Source organism: Rhinopithecus bieti, unplaced genomic scaffold, assembly GCF_001698545.2.
Source record: "Rhinopithecus bieti isolate Rb0 unplaced genomic scaffold, ASM169854v2 scaffold_6380, whole genome shotgun sequence".
NCBI lineage: Eukaryota > Metazoa > Chordata > Mammalia > Primates > Cercopithecidae > Rhinopithecus > Rhinopithecus bieti.
The window spans coordinates 860689-881625 of record NW_016806642.1 but is presented as its reverse complement, the minus strand read 5'-3'; the positions used below and the strand labels follow the sequence as shown (position 1 = coordinate 881625).

Sequence of the window (20937 nt, the reverse complement as noted above, 5' to 3'; positions counted from 1 at the left end):
AGGGAATCACTGATTGGCAAGGGTAGGAAGTGGAATTGTAGGAATTTTTGGTTTTTTTAATTTGAAGACTTTAAGTCTAAAACTTAGTAATTTTTCAGTAATTAATTTTCTACATTTTTTTAAAAATAGAAAAATAGTTTTCTTTGTGGAATTCTGTTCATATATCATGTCTAAAGACAGAAACCAATGGATTGATATTTATCTACAGTGACATATTCCATGCAGTTCCCTGGCATTTTCTTTCTTTTTGAGATTTTTAGTTCTATCTAGTAATTACTGATGGAAAATAATGATTACATAAAAAATCTACAGGAATAGAAAAGAAGAAAAGACCAGTACCCAAATCTTAAGAGCAGTTGAACTTAGATGAGCTCTGGATGATTTTACTTTACAGTTTCTACTTTTTTGTATTTTTAGGTATTCTTTGAAAAGTATGCTTTACTGAGTATTTGTAATTTAAAAAATGAGTTTGCATCTTATCTAAATAAAGACCAAATGGATATATCAGGTACCCTGGTTAGCTTGTTCCTTCAACCTGTTTTTACCTGGTCAAACACCATGCCGATCACCTTAGGCATCATGGTATGTAACGCTTTCGAGCATAAAACAGATACTAGAATTCAGATATAGAACATTATTTTTGTCAATATTTATTTTTAAATAATCTCTAGAACAAAAGAAATTTTAAAACAAAAGGCTTAAAATGTATTAATACCTGCATGTTAATAATTTAATTTTTCCCAAGTGATTGCACAATGCTTAAATATAATTAAACAAAAAAGATGCAATAAAGTGTAATCCCCCAACATTATCCCATAATCTGATTTTAAGTAAATATTACACTTGTAAGTATTTTATGCTCTTTGTTTAATATAGTCACTACTATATGTACTTGCTTTTATGTTACATAGCTTTTAATATGTAACTTAATCTCTGAGATATTATTTAGTTGAGAGGACTCAGTTGATTAAACATAGATTTTCTTATTATAAAATCAGAAATAATAGTACTTGCTTGTAATAAGTGGAAAGGTTAACATTCATAAGCTTCATAATCTTTGAGCAGTTACATATATGCAAAATAATTACTGCAATTACTCTTAGATGATAGTCCTTGGTTTGAGAAAAAGTTTAGTTTGACATTTAGTAATTAAGCCTTATTGCATGATACTTCCTTGACTCAGCAAAGCCACATACAATATAAATAAAGTGTAGAGGACTTTGGTTTTAAATGTTAAAATATAATTGGAACAGATAGGTACCTAAAATATGCTCTTATAATAAGAATTAAAGGCCATTTAGTAAGTCCACGTTCATTTCCTATTGATTACTAAATATTTAAGAGTTTTTCAGTTATGGCCTGCCTCACAGAGGAAGTATGATTATCTAAATATGTGCTTTTTTTTTGATAAAGGAATTGCTTGCTCAACTCAGTGCTTTCTGTAAAACATTGCAAAATTGTGTGCATCTGCTAGTTAAAACCATGACATATAGCAGGCTAAAATGGAACAGAATTTGATTGCAGACCTGAAGCTGATTTTCTTGGTTTTGCTACCAAAACCATATCTTGCTAGAGTATGTTCAAGATTTTTTGAACAGTCCATGAAAGGTGACAGGGATGTTAATCTCCACTTCAGCCCGGGCAACTTCACTTAAATCCTTGGCATTCAGAATCAGGAGATAAGCAGGCTTTTGTCCTGCTCCTGGGCTCACCACCACACTCAGAACTACACCTGTTTATCAGAAGTAAATAAGGCAATATTGAGTTTTTAAAGGCCCAAGCTATAGATTAAATGTCATTGAAATAATATAGGAGGTATTACATTGACAAATACAGAAAGCCATATGACCTGAGTTCTTTTTCTGACTCTTGTACCACCTGGCATGAGACCACCTAAAGATGTCTTTCAAAGTCTTTATGTACCCTACCTACACTGTAAGCTCTAAGAAGGGGAGTGTCATGTCTGTCTTGCTCACTGCTATATCTCAATATTCTATGACAATGACTACAGCATAGTAGGTACTCATTAAATACTTACTGAATAAATGGATCTGTTCTTATCTGTAACATAAAAATATAGCACCTGCTGTATATACTGTAAAAACTGTGATGATCAAATGAAAAGTGTGTATTAAAAGACTTTGAAAGTAGTAAGATATATCATATGTATGGTTTCTAAGATTGATCTGGAAGCTGACTTCCTTCAAACAAAATGAGAACAAATCTTTTACAGTTTTGACTGGATATATAAAATAATTTAGTGTGAAATGGCTCTACAATCCTTTATCTCATTTCTCTGTAGTTTTCCATATTTTAATCCCATAGACTGTAATCTATCTCCCTGTCCCAGCTGAGAAGTAGTTAACTAACACTGATGATTTGTAGTTTGAGTTACTGTATTTGAGTTGCTGGTGTGGTTCTGGGTCTTTTTCAAGCCCTAGCTTACTGAAAGAACGGATGAAAATGATTCACAGAGCTTCCTTCTCATTCTCTTGTATCTGCTATAATACTTAGCTTCTCTTCTTAGAATTACTATTTTTTAGAAATATGTCTTCATCAGGAAAGGCAAAACGCTAGAATTCATGTTGCCATTTTTTCTTCCTTCTCTCCCTCATCTAGAGCAGACAATGATGCTCCATCCTGACACCAAATGGTGCTTTGACTTTTTTTTTCTACTGGTAATCAACAAGACCTGATCAAAAGATGAAAATTCTTTTCAAATAAGTTTAATTATTCGGTACTGTTCTATTTATAGTATTAAGGATCATTTTTTAGTATTACGGAATAATCAACCTTACTCCTTCCCTAATGAACTAATATACAGAACTGCAGTAAGAAGAATATTAAGACACAACAATTGCTTTCATTACCATCATCTTCTTCCAAGGCATCTGGGTGAGAAACAAAGATGGGTTCTGATGGGTATGAATCAGGCTCTTGCCAAACCCAAGTTTCTTTAGTTTTGACATTCAGCTTACAGAGCTGTTTGTGAGAAAGAAAAAATCAATGAAGCAATCAGTCAATATGCTCTACTTGACTAGCATATATTCAAAGCACTGTTCAAATATTAGTAAGAAGGATTAATTACCCTATCTGGAACAAAGTGATTCAAGCCAAGTCCATACGCGTATGTATAAGGTTTCCCACAATACTTCTGGTAATTGATTTGAGGAAACTCAAACGCTACGAAATAGAGCACATGCATAGGAAAACGCTTAATCTCTTTGAAGGAAACATTTGTTCACTCCCGTGTGAGGTTTTCTCTAGATCGTCTCACCTTGGCGAGGCCCTGAAAAGAGAACCTCAGGCTCCAGCCAGATCGTCTCGTCACTGCACAGAATTGCAGTGGCAGTTGTATTGGGGAGCGTGATTAAATTCTTGCCTGTGTCAGCCTAGGAGAGAAGATAACAGAAACCTCGGTGAGCAGGAAAGAATTCAAACAGCCAGAAACGCAGACTTCCTAAGTCTTGGCTCCTGAGTTCTTTTTTAGGTCAATGTGTAGGGAGGAACTGCAGGAAGCTATAGATGAGGGACCCTGGAATGTGACTGGGAAAACTATCTGTGCCTGTGTCAGTCACTGGCTATGTATCACTGGGAAAGTCACATAACCTCTTAGGCCATCAATTTCTCTCTTGTAAAATGAGACCATCCTTGAAGAAAATTTTGGGCTCCAAAGAAAGGCCTCTGCAAAACAAAAAAACAAAAACCAAACAAAAATCTCAAAACCAATAATAATAATAGTTAATGTTTATCTGCAGAACAACAAAGACTTCAACTGCCTGAGGGATGAAAGAATGTATATCTCTTTCACGCTTAGAATATGTTTTGATTTTGCTTGAAAAAAAAATCCTTACAGTTATGTTGACAAAAAGAAAAAAAAACCCACTAGACCATATGTTTACTAGGATCTCTTGTCACACACACATGATTTTCTGATTGTTTTATAAAACAATGGACACTATGAGATTTTCTAAGCACATATCTACTTATTAATAATCTCATCAAATACTTGACTAGATATTTTGTTCTAGACTCTATTCTTGGCATTCAGGATATTTTGGAGAGTGAAGTCCCTGTCCTCTTGAAGCCTACATTCTAGTTCAAGGAGATATACAATAAATGTAATTAATAAATTTTATAACATACCACAAATGTGGGGAGAAAAAATAGAATAGAGGAAAGAAGATCAGAAATGTGAAGGGTAAGTGGGTTAACATTTGAATAGATGGTTAGGGTAGGTCTCTGAACAGGTGGCAGTGGAGACAAGACTCTTAGAAGATGAGAAAATTAGCAATGCACATATCTGGGGAAGAACATTCAAGCTGAGAGAACAAATTGTGCGAAAGCCTGAGGGAGGAGGATGCTGAGTTTGTTTGAGGAGCATCAGAGAGTCCAGTGTGGATCCTATCGACTGGGCAAGGGGAGAGAATAAGAAAGGAAGGTGTAGAGGTCATGAGCCAGGCTGTACAAAGCCTTGTAGGTCATTATGAGGACTTGATCTTTCTCTGTGAGTGAGTGATGGGAAGCCACTGGAGGGTTTCCAGCACAGGAGTGAGATGCTATGATTTATTTTTAGGGTAGACTTATTAGTAGGGAGGATCCAAGAGTGGAATCAGGGAAACCAGTTTGTCTTGTAGTAATCTAGTTGAAAGAAAACAATGGTTCACACTAGGCCAGTAGCATTGCAGTTAGTGAGAAGTGGAAGAAGGGGAGGACAGAGTCAAGAAGATTTCCTATTAAATAAGATATGGGACGAGGAAGAGGCATGAAAGTAAGAGAGGCATCAAGCATGACACCAAGGTGTTTGACCTGAACAAAGCAAGATTGATGTCACAACAAAGATAGGAACTACAGGTAGAGTAAACTTTTCATAGGGGAAGATGAGAAGTTCAGGTCTTGTCTTATTAGACTTGAGATGTCTATTCGACATCCAAATGCAGATGTGGAGCTGGCACTAGCAGGTACGAACCTTGAGTTTAAGAAAAAGCTAAAAATGTAAATGCATAAGGCATGAATATTTAACAATGAGTGAGTGTAGAAATGGAAGATAGGAGAACCAAGGCCTTCCAACAAGATGAGGAATGAGAAGGTAGCTGGTTGGGGCAAAAATGTCAAGAGAAGGATTTTGTAAGAGCCTGATAAAACTGATCCATTGTAAAGGTTAGGAGAGTGGTGATCTAGGCAAGACGGGGAGAACTGGGAGAGTGATTTCCCTGAGAGGGTGAAGGAGGATGAAAGAGATCAACTCTGGATAGGAAGATGGATAACTCAGTGTATGAGTACAGCTGCTGGTGGGTGGGTAGACGTGGTGGCAAGTCTATGGTTCCTTTCTGACTTCTTTCATTTGTTTCAGACAAAAAGGAAACATAGTCATCAGCTGCATCTGAGTGTGGAGGCGGAAGTGGGAGATGATAAAAGTTTAAAGAGAGAAGGGTGTGGAATATTTAACTAGCAAAGTGAGAGAGTAAGTGAAGCAGGGAAATGTAGCAGAAAGATTTGTGGTCATGCATCTAAAATTGGACCAATTAACATGATTGTGCCTTGTCTGCACTTAGTTCAGCCTCAGAGGTATAAGTATGGAGGGGGTGGAGAGCTGAATTTAACTAGAGTTGTGGTTTTGACAAGTGACTTTGATAAAGTAAGAAAGAGGCAAGGGAAACGAAGGCCTACATGAGAAAGTGATTGTAATTGTTGACCGTAAAGCTTAAATTGAGTGAGGAGAGAAGGTAAATCCTCAATGGAGTGAGAGAGTGAGAAAGTACTGTGTTCAATGGATTGGAAGTTCCTGGTGGAAATTGCAGTAGGGCAAGTGATGTTGAAAGATAAAAGGTCAGAGTGTGTCATGCTTGAAACTGAGATTATGGAAGGAGTATAGTCTTAAGTACTGGCAAAGTCGAGGGTATGAGGGATACACACACACACACACACACACACATACATCACTTGGCTATATGAATAGATAAAATGAGGTGAAAACTTGGGGAATTTAAGGGTGAATAGAGGGAACAATGATCTGAAAGCAGCAAAGAGGAAGGACACCTACCCCAACTCCAGGCTAAGTGGTAAAAGGGCTGTACCCTGTGCAGAGAAGAAACTGCTTCTCCTGGAAATTACTGTTGGGGAGACTGGTGTCTTTAGGGGAGAGAGCCAAATTTTGGTTAAAAAAAGAAGGTGAAGGGAACCTTCTAAGAAGAGAAGACAGGAGATTTTTCTGGTGGTGGACTAAGAATTAAAAGTAAATAGTGGAAGATTTTCAGAATAGGGAAAGGATAGGAGGTGGGAGCCAACAGAGGAGAAGATTCTGCAAGATTTTGTGAAATAAGGGACTCGAGGTACTTAGTGATGATGCTGGCAAGTAGCGAGGGGTGTGCACATGTATGCATATTTATGTACATGCATACAATAAGTACAAATGTCTATGTCTCTGTTTAATATATTATTTATGTGGTTTCAAGTTGAATTTTTTTACTTTGTTCTAGTTTGCTTATTTTTCTTGTTAAATTAGATTTCCTGTTTGTTTGTTTGTTTCCTGAGATAGGGTCTTGTTCTGTTTTATTTGTTTGTTTGTTGAGACAGGGTCTTGTTCTGTTCCCCAGGCTGGACTGCAATGGCATGCAGCTCACTGTAACTTTGCACTCCTGGACTCAAGCAATCCTCCTGCCTCAGCCTTCCAAGTATCTGGGACATAAGACCTTTCTATTTTTCTCTTCATTGCCAAACTTTTAAAAGTGTACATTCAGTAACTGCTTCCAGATACTCAACTGCTTACCTTAAGAGCCCTGAAACTTGACTTCTGTCTCTCTCACTCTATTCCCTTAGAGATCACCAAACCTAATGCTTCATTCTTAGTCTTCAGCCTTTTCAACTTGTCTGTAGCAGTGAGCACCGTATAACCCTCACCTGCCCTCATCTTTGTGACATTACTCTCTCTTAGTGGGAACTAGGGCTTTCTGGTGGCTCTTGTTTCTTTTTCTGGCTTGTCTTATTTCTACCATTTTCTACACGTGGGTATTTTCTGGAGCTACTGTGCTTGGCTATCTTCTCTCTCAGTATTCTCTGGCTTTCAAATTCCTTATTTTTTAAATAAGCAAATTTTAAATGTTTCTTTTCAAAAACCTATTCTAAAGTATGATTTCCCCCCTGCTAGCAGTCTCATCTCTCTATTCTTACGTATTTTATTATCATTTCAATACCAATAATTATAGGCTTTTCTTTTGTTTAAAAACCTTCACTGTCTCCCCATTACCAGTTCAATAAAGTGCAAATTTCTTAGCCTGGCCTTAAAGCCTTCTAAGATTACAAGGTACTTTTATAACTTTTTATCCTATTTAGTCTACTACTTTTGCCTATGTTCCAACCAATTATAATAGCCAATTCTCTCTGCGTGTCTCCCTCTCCACTTCTCTGTCTGTCCTCAAACCGTTCTTTCTGTCTTCAATTGTTTTGCCTCTATCCCATCTCCACCTGCCATATTACTGCCCATTGCAAATAACTATGTTCCATGAATCTCCCCTGCACTATCATCTGACTAGCTATTAATACATCAATTTATCCCTCCTGAGAGTACTACTCCTGTGCTGACATGCATGGCTATTCCCGATTCGCCTTCTTTCTCTCTGATACACTAGGTAATGGGCTCCATGAGAACCAGAAGTGTATTCTTTTATGTATCCACTGAAATAAAGAGTGTGATGCCTGTTGTAGTGGCTACTCAATAACTATTAGAAGAAAGAGGAGACAGATTAAATGATATTAGACATTTGTTATCATTATTGCAGTTCCCTATTTCGTAATTGGGTAATATTTCTTCAGGCAATGATAACCATACAGGTAGAAAAATCCTTCCTTTTGCTTTATTTTGAAATGTGAATATTTAAGTTAAGTGATCCTCTTTTATTTCCTTAATTTAAAGATGATTGTGGGGGCTGGGCGCGGTGGCTCAAGCCTGTAATCCCAGCACTTTGGGAGGCCGAGACGGGTGGATCACGAGGTCAGGAGATCGAGACCATCATGGCTAACATGGTGAAACCCCGTCTCTACTAAAAAATACAAAAAACTAGCCGGGCGACGTGGCGGGCGCCTGTAGTCCCAGCTGCTTGGGAGGCTGAGGCAGGAGAATGGCGTGAACCCGGGAGGCGGAGCTTGCAGTGAGCTGAGACCCGGCCACTGCACTCCAGCCTGGGCGGCAGAGCGAGACTCCGTCTCAAAAAAAAAAAAAAAAAAAAAAAAAGTAGAAATCAAGAGATGACTGTCTATTGTTAGTAATGATTTTTTTCAGAAGATTTATAGAAACCAAAATAATGAACTGATTTCCCTACAAGGGTACTTTGTGATGCTTCATCTCAAAATTATTTAAAGTATTTATATTATTGATAAAGTATCATAGGAATCAGTGGATCTGCACTATTCACCGAGGAAGTATATTTTAAAGACAATTTTGTAGATACAAGAAAAGCAGATTTAGAATCAAAAAACCTGGTTCTTATCCTGGCTCTGCTGTAGTTGCTTTTGCTAAGTCACGTTACTCTTCGGAGCTTTAGTTTCATTTGTAAAATGAAGGAAGTTTAATTAGTTTATTTTTAAAGCTCCTTCTAGCTCTCAAATTTCAAGACTTTATGTATAAACATGAGGCAGGAGGACAATTCCTGAGAGAGATGAAACATTCTGGTTAAATCTGAAATCTGTGGAGAAGCAGATTACCTTGTCAATATTCAAAGGAAGTACATATCTCCTAACTTCAGGTTGGGGAGCCTTTCTGGCATTTTTTTTCACCTCTTCCCAGTTCTCACGTAAATTGGCTAAATATAAGTAATTATAAACAAACTCAAATCTGCAAAAATAAAAAGTCAAACATGAGCACAGGCAATTACAAATAATTTTAGAGAGATGATTCATGCCTTTTTAAGCACAAGTGCCTGCCTGTTCTTTATTCTACAACCCAGAAACTGCTATTGAGCCAGGTGTATTAGATCATTTCCTCCTGCCCACACTGGATGAAAATAAAGAAACCGGCTTAATGGATTTGTTTAAGTAACAGCAGCTTTGAGATACTTTCTGTTCTGCTTTCCTGTCACCATTCTGTTTGTGTCTTTAGGGGCTGTTGTCTTTTTAGTGACTTGGCTAGTCTGAAAAACGCAAGCCTTTTTCTCCCTTCTCAGAGAGGATGGGGCTCAAGTTTCCCCAGTGATTTTGTCAAATTTAAGTTCACCTCTCAGGTCACAGAATCTTTTGTTTTCAGGTGGGGCTCGTGGACCCAATTAGTTTTCAATCATTAACCATAGTTTTGATGTTCAGATTACCTAAACTCCCTGCTACTTTCTCAATTACATTTTTGACTCTCGCATACCTCTTGCTATTTTAGATGTGATTCAGATTGAGAGCAGTGTCTCTGTAAAAGCCCCTAATTTCCAGGAACAATGGGAGATGTCGCATTTATCCAGTGTCCTTTCTTACCCTTTCCAGCAGCAGAGATCCACAATCAGAAACCCATTGTCTTCATAGGTGTTGATGTGATGGAAGAGGTTGAAAGGAGAAGTCCTGTATTTATTATTGAGGTACTTTTTCCTTTTTTTGTCAGCAATATGAAGCCAAACCTTGAAAATGAGGAAAATATTTTGATGCATTTAAAAAGGAAAAAAGTGTACATTATTAAACACACCTTCTTCAGAATCACGAACTCAACAAATATATCTAAGACTTACCCCCATGGTTTCATTGGACTCAAAACAATCCATGTAGTTGGCTCCCCAAAGACTCCATGAAGAAAGGAATTTGAACAGGTTAATTTTGACTGGTGTCTCCACAAAAACGATATAGTTGGGAGTCAGACCAAAACTGTTCAGAAACACAAATGGGCTTGTGAATGAAAGGGCTGATTCTCAAGTCACAAACAAATTTGTATACATGCGGTATGCTCAGTTACAAGAATCAACAGTGCCTACGTGAAATTAATTATGTTTAAATTTAGTTTTCTGAAAAAAAATATTGTGATCAGGATTGATATCAAAGGTAGGCAAAGCAAATCTTTAAACTTGAGTTTTCCTGAAGATTCATAGCAGGCCTTCAAGTTACCTATGAACGTAAGATGGCTTGAATCGGTCACTGCAGGGGAATTGTACAACGATCTCTGACTTGCTTATTGGATCTTCCTTGTCTGAAATAAAGTGGTTTTAAAAGGCTTTGGAATAGCCTCTTTTTTTTTTTTTTTTTTTAATACAAAGCATTTAGAACAGCTTATACAGGCAAAGAAACACATATTTATTGTTTTAGAGAGGCTATTTTCGTTTTCTCCATCATTTGCACTTCTTAGTGAAATTTCATGTGAAGCTGCAAAATCACCCAGGAAAATCCAAATAGCAGCAGATTTGGAAACGTGCATTCAAATAGGGTGGGGCAAGCGGAGTATAGTGGAGTCACATCTTGCAATAGCTGGAGGTGGGTTTTAAGTCAGGGGAGTAGGGAAAAAACCTCAGAATGGGCAAAATGCCTTTTGCAACATCTTAAGATGCCCAAAGGATATAGTTTAGATGGGTTTGTGTCAATAGCCCTGTGCGGTAATTCTTAACACACATTAAAATTTACTCACTAGTAAGTGAATGTCCTCAAACTTTAGTGTGCATTAGAATCACATAAAGAGCTTCTTAAAATACTGATTGCAGGCACCACTCCCCAAATTTCTCATTCAGTCTGCCCTGGACAGGGCTCAAGATTTGTATTTCTAACGGTTTCCTAGGTGATGGTCTTGGTCTGAGAACTACACTTTGAGAACTGTACTAAATAATATTAAACAAAAATCTGTATACATTCAAATAATTCCATCATCAAGGTGGTGAACAATGAACCTGGCAATAAATGGAAAATGAATGGAGAATTCTAGGGTACACTCCTTTTTGCTGTAGTTTTTTTTCTATAGTATTTATATGAGTTAACAGATTTGTTTGTAGTTTTGGGAAGTAAGCACAACATACTTAGTACACTCTCACATGTGTATGTATGCTATTATGCACACATACATGCTTATTTAATTTAGTTTTACCTAGCACATGGATAAGTGCTCAATAAATGTTTGCTAAGTTTGAATCCAAATTGTATATGATCAAATCCATATATATATTACGTGTTTGTGTGTGTGTGAGTGTGCATATATATATGCACACTACATTTTTAAATTCTAGAAGAGAACTTGGACACTTACTTTCTATATTTTCAAGTTGTCATCCTTTGATATGATGCCGTTGGGCATTAGGACCCTTATAGGGTAGGGGTGAGGGCAACACTTCTGAAATCTGAGAGTAATTTAAGTATGCACAAAATGCTATTCTGATATTCTGATCTTTCTCACAATACAGTAACTTTCTCACAATACAGATACTTGTTTTCAGAAGAGGACAGATTGGTAAACTCACCTGCTTGCAGTGGTGGGATCTTTACAATGTTGTAGGCAATTGAAAAATTTTTTCCAAAGCAATTACCAATATTGTAAACGGTTCCATCATTTTCAATGTGGGGGTGAGCAGTGGCTCCATTGACGGAGACATAGTTGCAAAGATCAACCTACGGAAGTAAAGTGAATATCCTCCCATTGAGAGAAGGAAGATACATTATACCTTTGTCCCTAGGTCTGAGGTCACCACTACCCCTTGAACTCTCACCCTAAGTGCACTTTCTCTTTCTTCTCATCTCTCTGGATTCTACCCTTTTTCACCTTGAGTTCCCACCTTCATGAGAACACACTGCCCCCTCATGTGTCTGAATCTGGAGTTACCTGTGACATCTCTTTATCTGATGTATACTATACAAGGCTCTGGTTAGTTACTTTTAGTATATGCAGATTGACCTCAAGCCATAAGTTTGAGTCCTCAGACTTTTTTATACTCTTATTATTGTATTAGATTTAATTGTATAAAATTGCTAATATCCAAAAATTGTTGATTTCAAAAAATGGCAATTTTGTATGATACTGTGTAAACATCAACAATGTGTCTTGCACGTGGTACTATATGAGTTTGGAACTGAAAGGGACTTCAAGCTTCATCTAGTATAGAAAGTCTTAATTTAAATAGACTTTAGGAGAACCATGGATCTCTTTTAATTAAATATAAACATTTCAGGCAAAAACATTCAGCATTTAATTCAATTTTATGTCTCATAAGAAGTTTAGAACTGCAAATGTAACACAAATCTCTGTTTGAAGAAGGATAAACTGAGGTCCCAGAGAGATCAAGTGTCTTGTTTAAGGATAAAGAGCTAGATAAATCAGCACTAGATTTCTACCTGGGACCTACTTGGTAAAGATTTGTTGAATGAATAATTAATGGAATATATATTTATAAATTCTTTCCAATTAATTAGGGGGATTTTTTTTTAAAGCATAGAACATTTTAGCACACTTATTTAAATAATAAGCAAGATACTCATTTATTCAATCAATTATTTATCAAATGCTCTGGGCTTTCACTATGTGCCAGGTACTGTACTGTACCAGGGCCCAGGAAAGAGAAGATCTTTGCTTTCAAGAACTTCATTCTAGACCCGTGCTGTTCTATTAATATAGTGACCACTAATTTTTAGATAGAACTTCAAATTCAGCTCCTCAGTCACATTAGCTACATTTCAAGTGCTTAATAACACCAGGATAGCACAGTTATAGAGCATTTCCATTATTGCAGAAAGTTCTATTGGCAGCACTGCATTAGACCAATAAGCTGGCATAAAGCACTGCGAGTGTGCAATGGCGTCATAGAGAAGCGCCATCTAGTCCAGACTGAGGGATTAGGCAGTTTTCCTGAGAAACATGACTCCAACTAATGTTTGAAAGGTGAGTAGAGTTAGCCAAGTGGAGCAGGCTGACAGTGTGTTCCAGGGAGTGGGAATCCTAATGTAAATGCCTACTGTAAATGCATAGACTTGTGAAATAATGTGTGCTGTTTGGCAATTACTAGTCATTTAACCTGGCTACCATGAAGAGCACGCATAGAGGAGGGGGAATAAAAGTGGGCCAGTCACAAAGACCTTCACTTGGACTTTATTTGGGAAGTTATGGATTCCCTAGGTGGAGTAATAATTTCATATTTATATTTTAAAATTTCCTACTGCTGCCTTAAATAAATTGTATTTAAGGGAATCAGTCTGGAAGCAAAGGCACTGGTTAATAACAGTAAATAATAAAAAATTTCACATTTTTAAAATTACATTTTACAGTGCTAGTAATAATGGAACCTGACCCCTTCCTAATAAAGTCTATTCTGGAGCCATACCATAGCTTCTATATTTCTAATTAAAATACCATGTAATTGTAATACAGATTCCCTATTAAAGTCAAAGGAATGACTTAGAAACTCAGCTTTTGTTCTTCTCTAAAGGAGCTACACTCACACTTGTGCATGGTTACACACACAGTATAAACAAGAAAGGGCTGTGGGGAGTATATGTTCAGATGCAGTAAATTCTGATCTCAAATTCTGTTGAGAATTATAGATCAACTTGTGCTATTGAGACTCAATGTTGAGACTATTTTTTTTCTTCTTATTTTTACCAGTACTGCGTTTGTGGTTCTGGCCTTCAATTTCACCTCTTGGTCTCCCAGCTATACTGTATCTCTTTTACCTTCCCATATAGCTCACACATGGCTCCCCAAATAAACATCTTGAAGTATAGCCCTACTCATAATACTTCTTTGAGCAAAAACTTTCAGTAGCTTCCCATTAGCTAAACAACATATTCCAAATGTTTAGCCAATTATTCAAGCTTTTAGTTTCATCCTACCCTGTGTCTCACTATTCCCCTTGACATTAACTACTCTAGGCAACCAGTTCTCAACTGGGAGTGTTATTGCCCACTAGGGGAAGATATGGAAATGTCAGGAGCATTTTGGGTTAGTACAATGATTGAAAACATGACTGGTGTTTAGTGGATGAGGCCAGGGATGCCAAACCTCTCCCATGTGTGGGGACGTCCCCATAATGATGAGTCACCCCCCTGCCTAATGTCATACTAGTGCTTCCACTGAGAAATGCTGCAAGTCTAGTCAAAGGAGATTGTTCTCCAATTTTCATGGACACCTTCTATCTCTATGCCTTTGATCGCCTTACCCCCTCTGTCTAGCATATCCTTCCTCTAAATTCCCTGAAGTCATACCTCTCGTTCAACTTCCAGCCCAAAACCTTTCCCTTTAAACCTTCTTTCACCTGTCCCACCTTGCATTGCCAACTATTTCCAGAAGTTATTCCTTTGGTATTTGTGCTTTCTTAAAAGATTTTCCTTCTTAAAAGACTCATCATATTCTTTGTCCTATTACAGTTATATATTTGATTTCTCCACCTAGACATTAAGTCACCTGATGACAAGAACAATGCCTTGTAAATAGGTGTATCTTAATAAATATTGGTTCAAAATGTGTATCTAAGGACTGCTGCATTAAGATTCCCTAAGTTCTCAGTAAAATTTGTCACTTCCTAATATTGCTGAAATTTTGTTCTATGCTATTTCATTCAAGATATAGCTTTATTTCTCATAAGAAGTGTCTATAAGAGGGGGCAAATTAGTGCAACACACTTGCCTAGAACCATAAACAGCATTATTTTCAGTATCAGTAGCTATAATTTCTTGAGCACCCAGTATTTACCAGGTTCATGCTAGCTTATAAAAGCTATGAAAGACAGGGACCATGTTATCCTACTCATTGATCTATCCCTTGGATCTAGCATAAATTCTGAATATGGAAAGCACTCAATAAATATTTATGTCATGAATGAATGAATGAATATATTAGGCATTTTATATGGGTTTTCTCCAATCCATGTAAGTGTTTAAAAATTTATAGATGAAGAAACGATGTTTGTCCTATGTCAAATAGCTAGTCATTGTTGACAACGCTAGGATTTGAAACTTAATCTGGCTCTCATGTTCTTTTCACCAAATTGCACCAATTGCAGGAAAGCATCACAGACAGGGGCAATCAGTGCAGTCCATTTGGAGCTTAGAATGGTCATTCTGTGTGTCCTCATCAAGTCAGAATCAAACATTCACAGCATGAATAATTTATGTTGATTTAATTTTAAGTTCCAAATTCTAAATTCCCGAACATCACCTAGCACTGTGTCCTACCTGCTTAATTGTCTCCAAGGTCTCTGGATTAATCTTTGTAATAAAGTTGGTCTCTGTGCAAGCGTAGTAATCTTCCCCCACCGGGTAGACATTAACAAGGGCATTGTCGGTAACCTCCACTCCTCGAAAGTAAGAAAAAAACCTGTAGAAGCAAGTGAATTTTTCAGTCCAGTAATTTTCAAACCATGAGAGAAAAAGGGCTAATGTAAAATGTCTTGAGTAACATTCAGTTTGGGTTCAGTAACCTGGAAAATATATTCTTGCAGGGATCTGGGAAAGCACAGGTGCCAAATTCCGTTATGACGATCCTTTTCTCCGTCATTGCCCGTACGTAAGCATCAGTGCGGATGAACCTGAAGGACATTGAAACATAAGGAAGGGTATAGACAGGAGCAATCCGTACAGCCCATGTGGAGCTTAGACTGGCCATTCTATGTGTCCTTATCAAGTCACAATCATAAATGCACCACATGAAGAATAAAGGGTTTTTTTTATTATCTCACTTTCTTGGGGTGACCAAGCAGGGCAGACACAATGTCTCACGAGTTTACATTTCTGTCTTCTAAACCTCACATATGAGGAAATTGAGGTTCAGAGGAGTTAAGTGGTTGGCATATGTAGCCAAGCTGGTTTAGAATCCTAGTTGGCCAGAGCTGGACAGTATGAACTTTCTGTATCACACCATGCAGCCCTGGGGGAAGTTCACATAGGACCCCCACTCCTGTCACCTACAACCTGTCAACCTAAACTTACTGGGGAAATTCCAGACATGGTGTGCTGAATTATATTCTTCTCAATCTCTCTCTGTCTCTTTTATGTTTTTCTTCAATTTTAACATTTATTTTGTTTTAAAAATTAAGTGTTCTTGAATTCTATCTCTTGCCCAGACAGGTCTTAGAGTAGATAGCATACCTTGTCCAGGATTTCTCATGTGGACAGCCAGTTAAAATCTGATTTTGTACTTTTATTTATTTATTTGAGACAGAGTCTTACTCTGTCACCCAGGCTGGAGTGCCGTGGCACAATCTCTGCTCACTGCAACCTCTGCCTCCTGGGTTCAAGCTATTCTCTTGCCTCAGCCTCCCAGGTAACTGGGACTACAGGCATGCATCATAACGCCTGGCTAATTTTTCTGTATTTGTAGTAGAGACAGGGTTTCATCATGCTAACCAGGCTGGTCTTGAACTCCTGACCTCAAGTGATCCAGCCGCCTCGGCCTTCCAAAGTGCTGGGATTACAGATGTGAGCCAACATGCCCAGTCACACTTTTATGAAGAAGAAAGAGTGCCCTGGTCTGTCGAAGGTATATGAAGATTTATCTGAACTCCACACTAAGCTCTCCTGGCTACATTTGTGCTTGGCATCATCTGTTTCTCTTCTATTATCACGCAACTTGTCCTGCTTCAAGTCCCCTTTCACTGTTGCTTTACAGGTCTTGTCAAAATGCCTGAAATCTGTGATCAACAAAGCCACTAATAGGCTTGAACATGAAAGCAGAAGACAAAGTATTTGTTAATACTTTGTTAACAGGGGTTTCCTGGAATGACGATTTAGGGCTTCAATAATCTCTTGTCTTCAGAAAACTTCTCTTTCTGGTATCATTGTGGCATGCTTTGTCCTTCACTACTTCGTGGCAGCCTCCCACCCCCTTACCAGTGGCCTTTCCAATTTTATAAAAAGAAAAAGGAATCAAGATGGCCAGTGGTTTAATAATAATAACAAGCATCACAATAGCTATTATTATGAAGTGCTTTGTGTGTGCTAGACACTGTGCTCTCATTTAATGCTTGTAATGAACGTATGAGGTAGATTCTATTATTTCTCCCATTTTACTAATTATAAAACCAAGAATTGGAGGTCAACATCTTGCCAAAGTTTACCCCAGGCAAGTCATGTCTGTTGAATACAGGGTTTAAAGCCACGCATGTTGGACCCCAAAGCCCTAGGCTTTAGCTTCTCCTTTATTCCATGATAGTATTCCCTCGTGTCCATGCAGACACACTGGCCCAGGTACATTCTGAGAAGAAAGTGTGTATATAGGTTGCCTCCTGGGTCCAGAGGTTAAAACTCACATGGGAGGAGGAGCTGAACTAGGCCCTACTTAGGGGAGGAGGAGGGGCACGGAGTGCCGCTTTACCTTCTGTGGTATGTGACGTGTCCTTCTTTAAAGTCAAACTTGTGCAGGAGGGCTTGTCCATCAAACAGGTGGTAAAATGGCTCAGATCCAACTTCAAAGAGTCCTGGCCCACATCGAAGGAGACTGCCGGTGAGCCACAGGGGGATCCTGCCTGTGATGAGGGGAGACAGAATGTTGTTTCTTATCCCTGCCTTGGGCTGGGCTTGTCCTTGGTAAGGCAGAGTATATCAGCAGCCTGATTGGGCAGCTTCTTCCTCGTAGAGCTGGCAGTGATTTTCATTCCCAGCCCTAGCGCTGGACAGCACTGAGAAAATGTCTGCTGACTTGACTCTCCTTCACTAGGAGACCACACCGTGGGAAATGTGGCGACGCCCCAGAGTGTGGATAAAGGGTTGGAAGGAGTGAGGGAGAAGCATCTTGAGAGGACAGGGACTCTCCACCTAGATTTCCCCAAATACCAATCCATTTGCCTTTTGCCATCTCATTTTTAAGAAGATTTTCAAATTTCTTGATATATTTTAGTAGAGTGAGGAGTAGAAGGATGGATTAAGAACAGGAATAAATATATTTTAAAAAGATGTGTCTATAGGAAAAAAACTTTTAAAATGAATAAACAGGAATCCTGGCTCTTTAAAATCTAGAGCTATATCCCTCTGTGAGTGTGAGCTACTGCCTGGATGAAAGTCAATCTGCGGTAGCAGGAAGTCCACAGGGTTGGATGTCAGGGACCTGACTTTCTGGTTTAGGATCAGCTCACATGTCATCTCTGGACCTCAGTGTCCTCATCTGCAAAATGTGGGGTACCCAAGAGAGTCCTTAAGGCCTCTCAGCTTTCACAGTTAGGTTTGTCCCTAAAAACCCAGGTAGATTTATCCTTTGAGAAGGGCAGTGCTTGACAGTGTTTCCTTGATTCTTGCCAGTGAATTTTTTCAAGCAACTGGATTATTTCCTGTAGCTAATAATGGTACTGATAGTAATAATTACTGTCTATTGATCACTTTGTGTTGGATATTGCATGAATCATTCTATTTATATTACTCCATTTCATTTTCACAAAATCCTCATGAGGTAAAGTTTGGGCTTTTGTAGATAAGGGAATTGAGGCTCAGAATGTTGAAGTAACTTAGAGGATTCACAGACAGTGAAATGATAGAGCTAGGTTAGCATCTACATCTGCCTCCCAGCAGAACCAACATTCCTCTAATAAAATGGGCATGAAACCCACCACCCTTTCACATTCCCAGGTGCTTGTCACTGGACCTTCATTTATTCAGACACCTATGGAACAGACATTTATAGGACATTTACTATGTGCCAGGCACTGAACTAGGCACTGACAGTTTGAAGATGACAAAGGTGTAATCCTGATCCTTACGGAATTCCAATTAGGTAGCGTTTTTCTACATTAGAGAAATAAAGTAAAGGCAAATGAAAGAAAATGGGTTCTTGCTATAAAAAGTCCAAACCACCTGATCTCTCTCCCTGTGACCCACAGGGGGAGTCTGCATTGAGACATCCCAAGGAATAGGAAGCCAGAGAAGAGAGACTTTGACATAAAAGAGGATGGTTTCAAGACTGGCGAGTCCAACCTGTTACATGAGCTGTGAGCGGCGAGGACAGTTCCTCCACAGTTTCAAACAGTTTCTTGTAACCACCAGCAGGATGCTCGACCCTGAAATAGTGGAAGAATAAGGAAGAAGCCCATGTTGACACTCAAAGTCCGCAGAGATAGAGGCAGAGCTGCAGGAGACAAGGCACTCTAGGACTGGCTCAAAGCCTGTTCTCTCCTGCCAGTCTAGTTTCAGCCGGTCGGTCGAGGGGACAGAGGGGCGGGAGCTGGGGAAGGGCGGACGGGGGAGGGAGGAGCACATTAGGCTGGGGGTGGGGAAGACTACTCAGGTATGGAAGGGGGTCCCAGATCACTGCTCTGATGTCAAGAGAAATGACCTCTCTTTTAATGTCAGTGGTCACAGTGAACTTAATCCTGTCCTCTGCAGTTTTTCCTTACTTCGGAAGACAAATCAATCAATCCTACTGCCATCACTTCACTTCCTAAGATTTGTTACTAAACAGGGTCCTTCCCACAGTATTCTCCCACCCTATCAACATGCTCAGCTCACTGCATTATTGATTTTCTAGCCTCAAGGAGAGACTCATTTATCTCCTTCCTAGGGGTTGGGAGATGACAGCTTTTCGGGTCAGGTACCTCATCCTTCATTATTCACTCATATTATACCATAATTTTTTCCCCGTCATCTCATTTCTCTACTAATCCCCAAGACCTACAGTACTTTTTCCATTATAGTCAAACCAGGAGATTCAGGTTCTTTATTTTTGTTTGTTTTCTACCTCCTCTGTTCAGTTTCATTTTATAACTTAAAAGAGTGGAATCTCTGACCAGACTCAATTATAATAATTACCTTTTACTCAACAATTACTATGTCCTGCCTACCACAAAAAGAACTTTGCATGGTATTAGCTCTTTTAAATCTCACAGTAACATAATGGAGTAAAAGCTATTGCGACATCTTTCTATATACGGGAAAAGCTAGACTTAAAAAGTTAGGTAATTTGTCCAAAGTCACATGCTAGGAAATGACTGGCCAAGAAGTGGAGCCCGAGTCTGTCTAAAATCCCCACACTCAAGACTGCTTCCAACCCTGGGCTAAGTCACACAAATCCCCCATAATTTGAACCTGAATTCTAGAGAGTTGCTTTAATACATAAGCAGGAAAAAATGTCCCCACCAAACTTTAAGGGTCTTTCCTAAACAGGTCATTAATCAATGCCTTCTCTTCAGGAGCTCTTGAAATAGCACATTTATCATGAATCCACTAAGGTGTTTTTAAAAAGTCTCCCAGAAATACTTACTGGATAGACATTTTCTTCCAGTTCAGGATCCAGAGTTCTGGCACCAACTGCAGAGTGAAGAAGCAAGTTCCCAGCCAGGGGCCTTTTTATGCCTTCTAAATCCCCTTAAAGGAGTTATGGCTTTGGGAGCCCTTTCCCACCCCTTCAGCTGAGGGAGGGGGAACAGAAGTTGCTTTCAGCTCTCAGATCCTCCTGATGCTTGAGCTTTATTTGGGCTTGCTGTTCCCATAACAGTTATTTGGCTGTTTTCCAGAGACCTCAATCCTTCCCAAGGAGAATGAGAACAGATTAGAAAGAAAGGACCCGGGTGGGAGTGGCCAGCATCAGGCCTGAGCTGATCCCAGTCACCCCACTGGACCTTGGCACCATTCTCTGGGGCCCACCTCCCTATAATGCCTCTGTGCCTTCATTCTCACCCTCCTTCATTCACTCACTTATGTTTAAAAATATCTATAAACATACTATCTATGAACCAGACAGAGATGGGTATTGTCCCTGTCCCTGTCTTCACAGATGTTATAACTCTGTAAGAGTTACAGGAAACAAACTATTCAATAACTTTTGATTAGTGCTGAGGTTGGAGAAGTATAGAATGTTATGGAAGCACATTGTTCACCTCTAACCCTCTCTGGCCACCTTATTGATAGCATTCAGTACCAATATTCTTCCAACCAGGTTGAGGACTTCTGATTTGCTGAGAATGAAATTCTGCATATCTTTGCTTGTCACTAATGCCTGCTTGTTCTCGCTCTGACCTTATTGTCCATTGGTATATATTTGGCACTCAGAGAGTATACAGCACTAATTCATTCATATCTCCACAC

The 20937-nt window shown here is 38.8% G+C and overlaps 1 protein-coding gene across 1 annotated transcript; it reads right to left on the bottom strand.

The window, feature by feature from the left end:
• Window positions 1–576: 576 nt before the first annotated feature.
• On the bottom strand, window positions 577–20170 carry RPE65 (retinoid isomerohydrolase RPE65). Its single transcript, XM_017877274.1, has 14 exons — window positions 20114–20170; window positions 18832–18914; window positions 17243–17393; window positions 15351–15458; window positions 15106–15247; window positions 11406–11553; window positions 10072–10153; window positions 9702–9834; window positions 9454–9593; window positions 8701–8830; window positions 3278–3392; window positions 3089–3183; window positions 2871–2982; window positions 577–1732 (listed from the first exon to the last, which is right to left on the bottom strand). Exons 1-14 carry the CDS (start codon window positions 20122–20124, stop codon window positions 1581–1583), a joined length of 1602 nt encoding a protein of 533 aa, XP_017732763.1. The 5' UTR covers window positions 20125–20170; the 3' UTR covers window positions 577–1580.
• Between the last annotated feature and the right edge of the window lie 767 nt (window positions 20171–20937).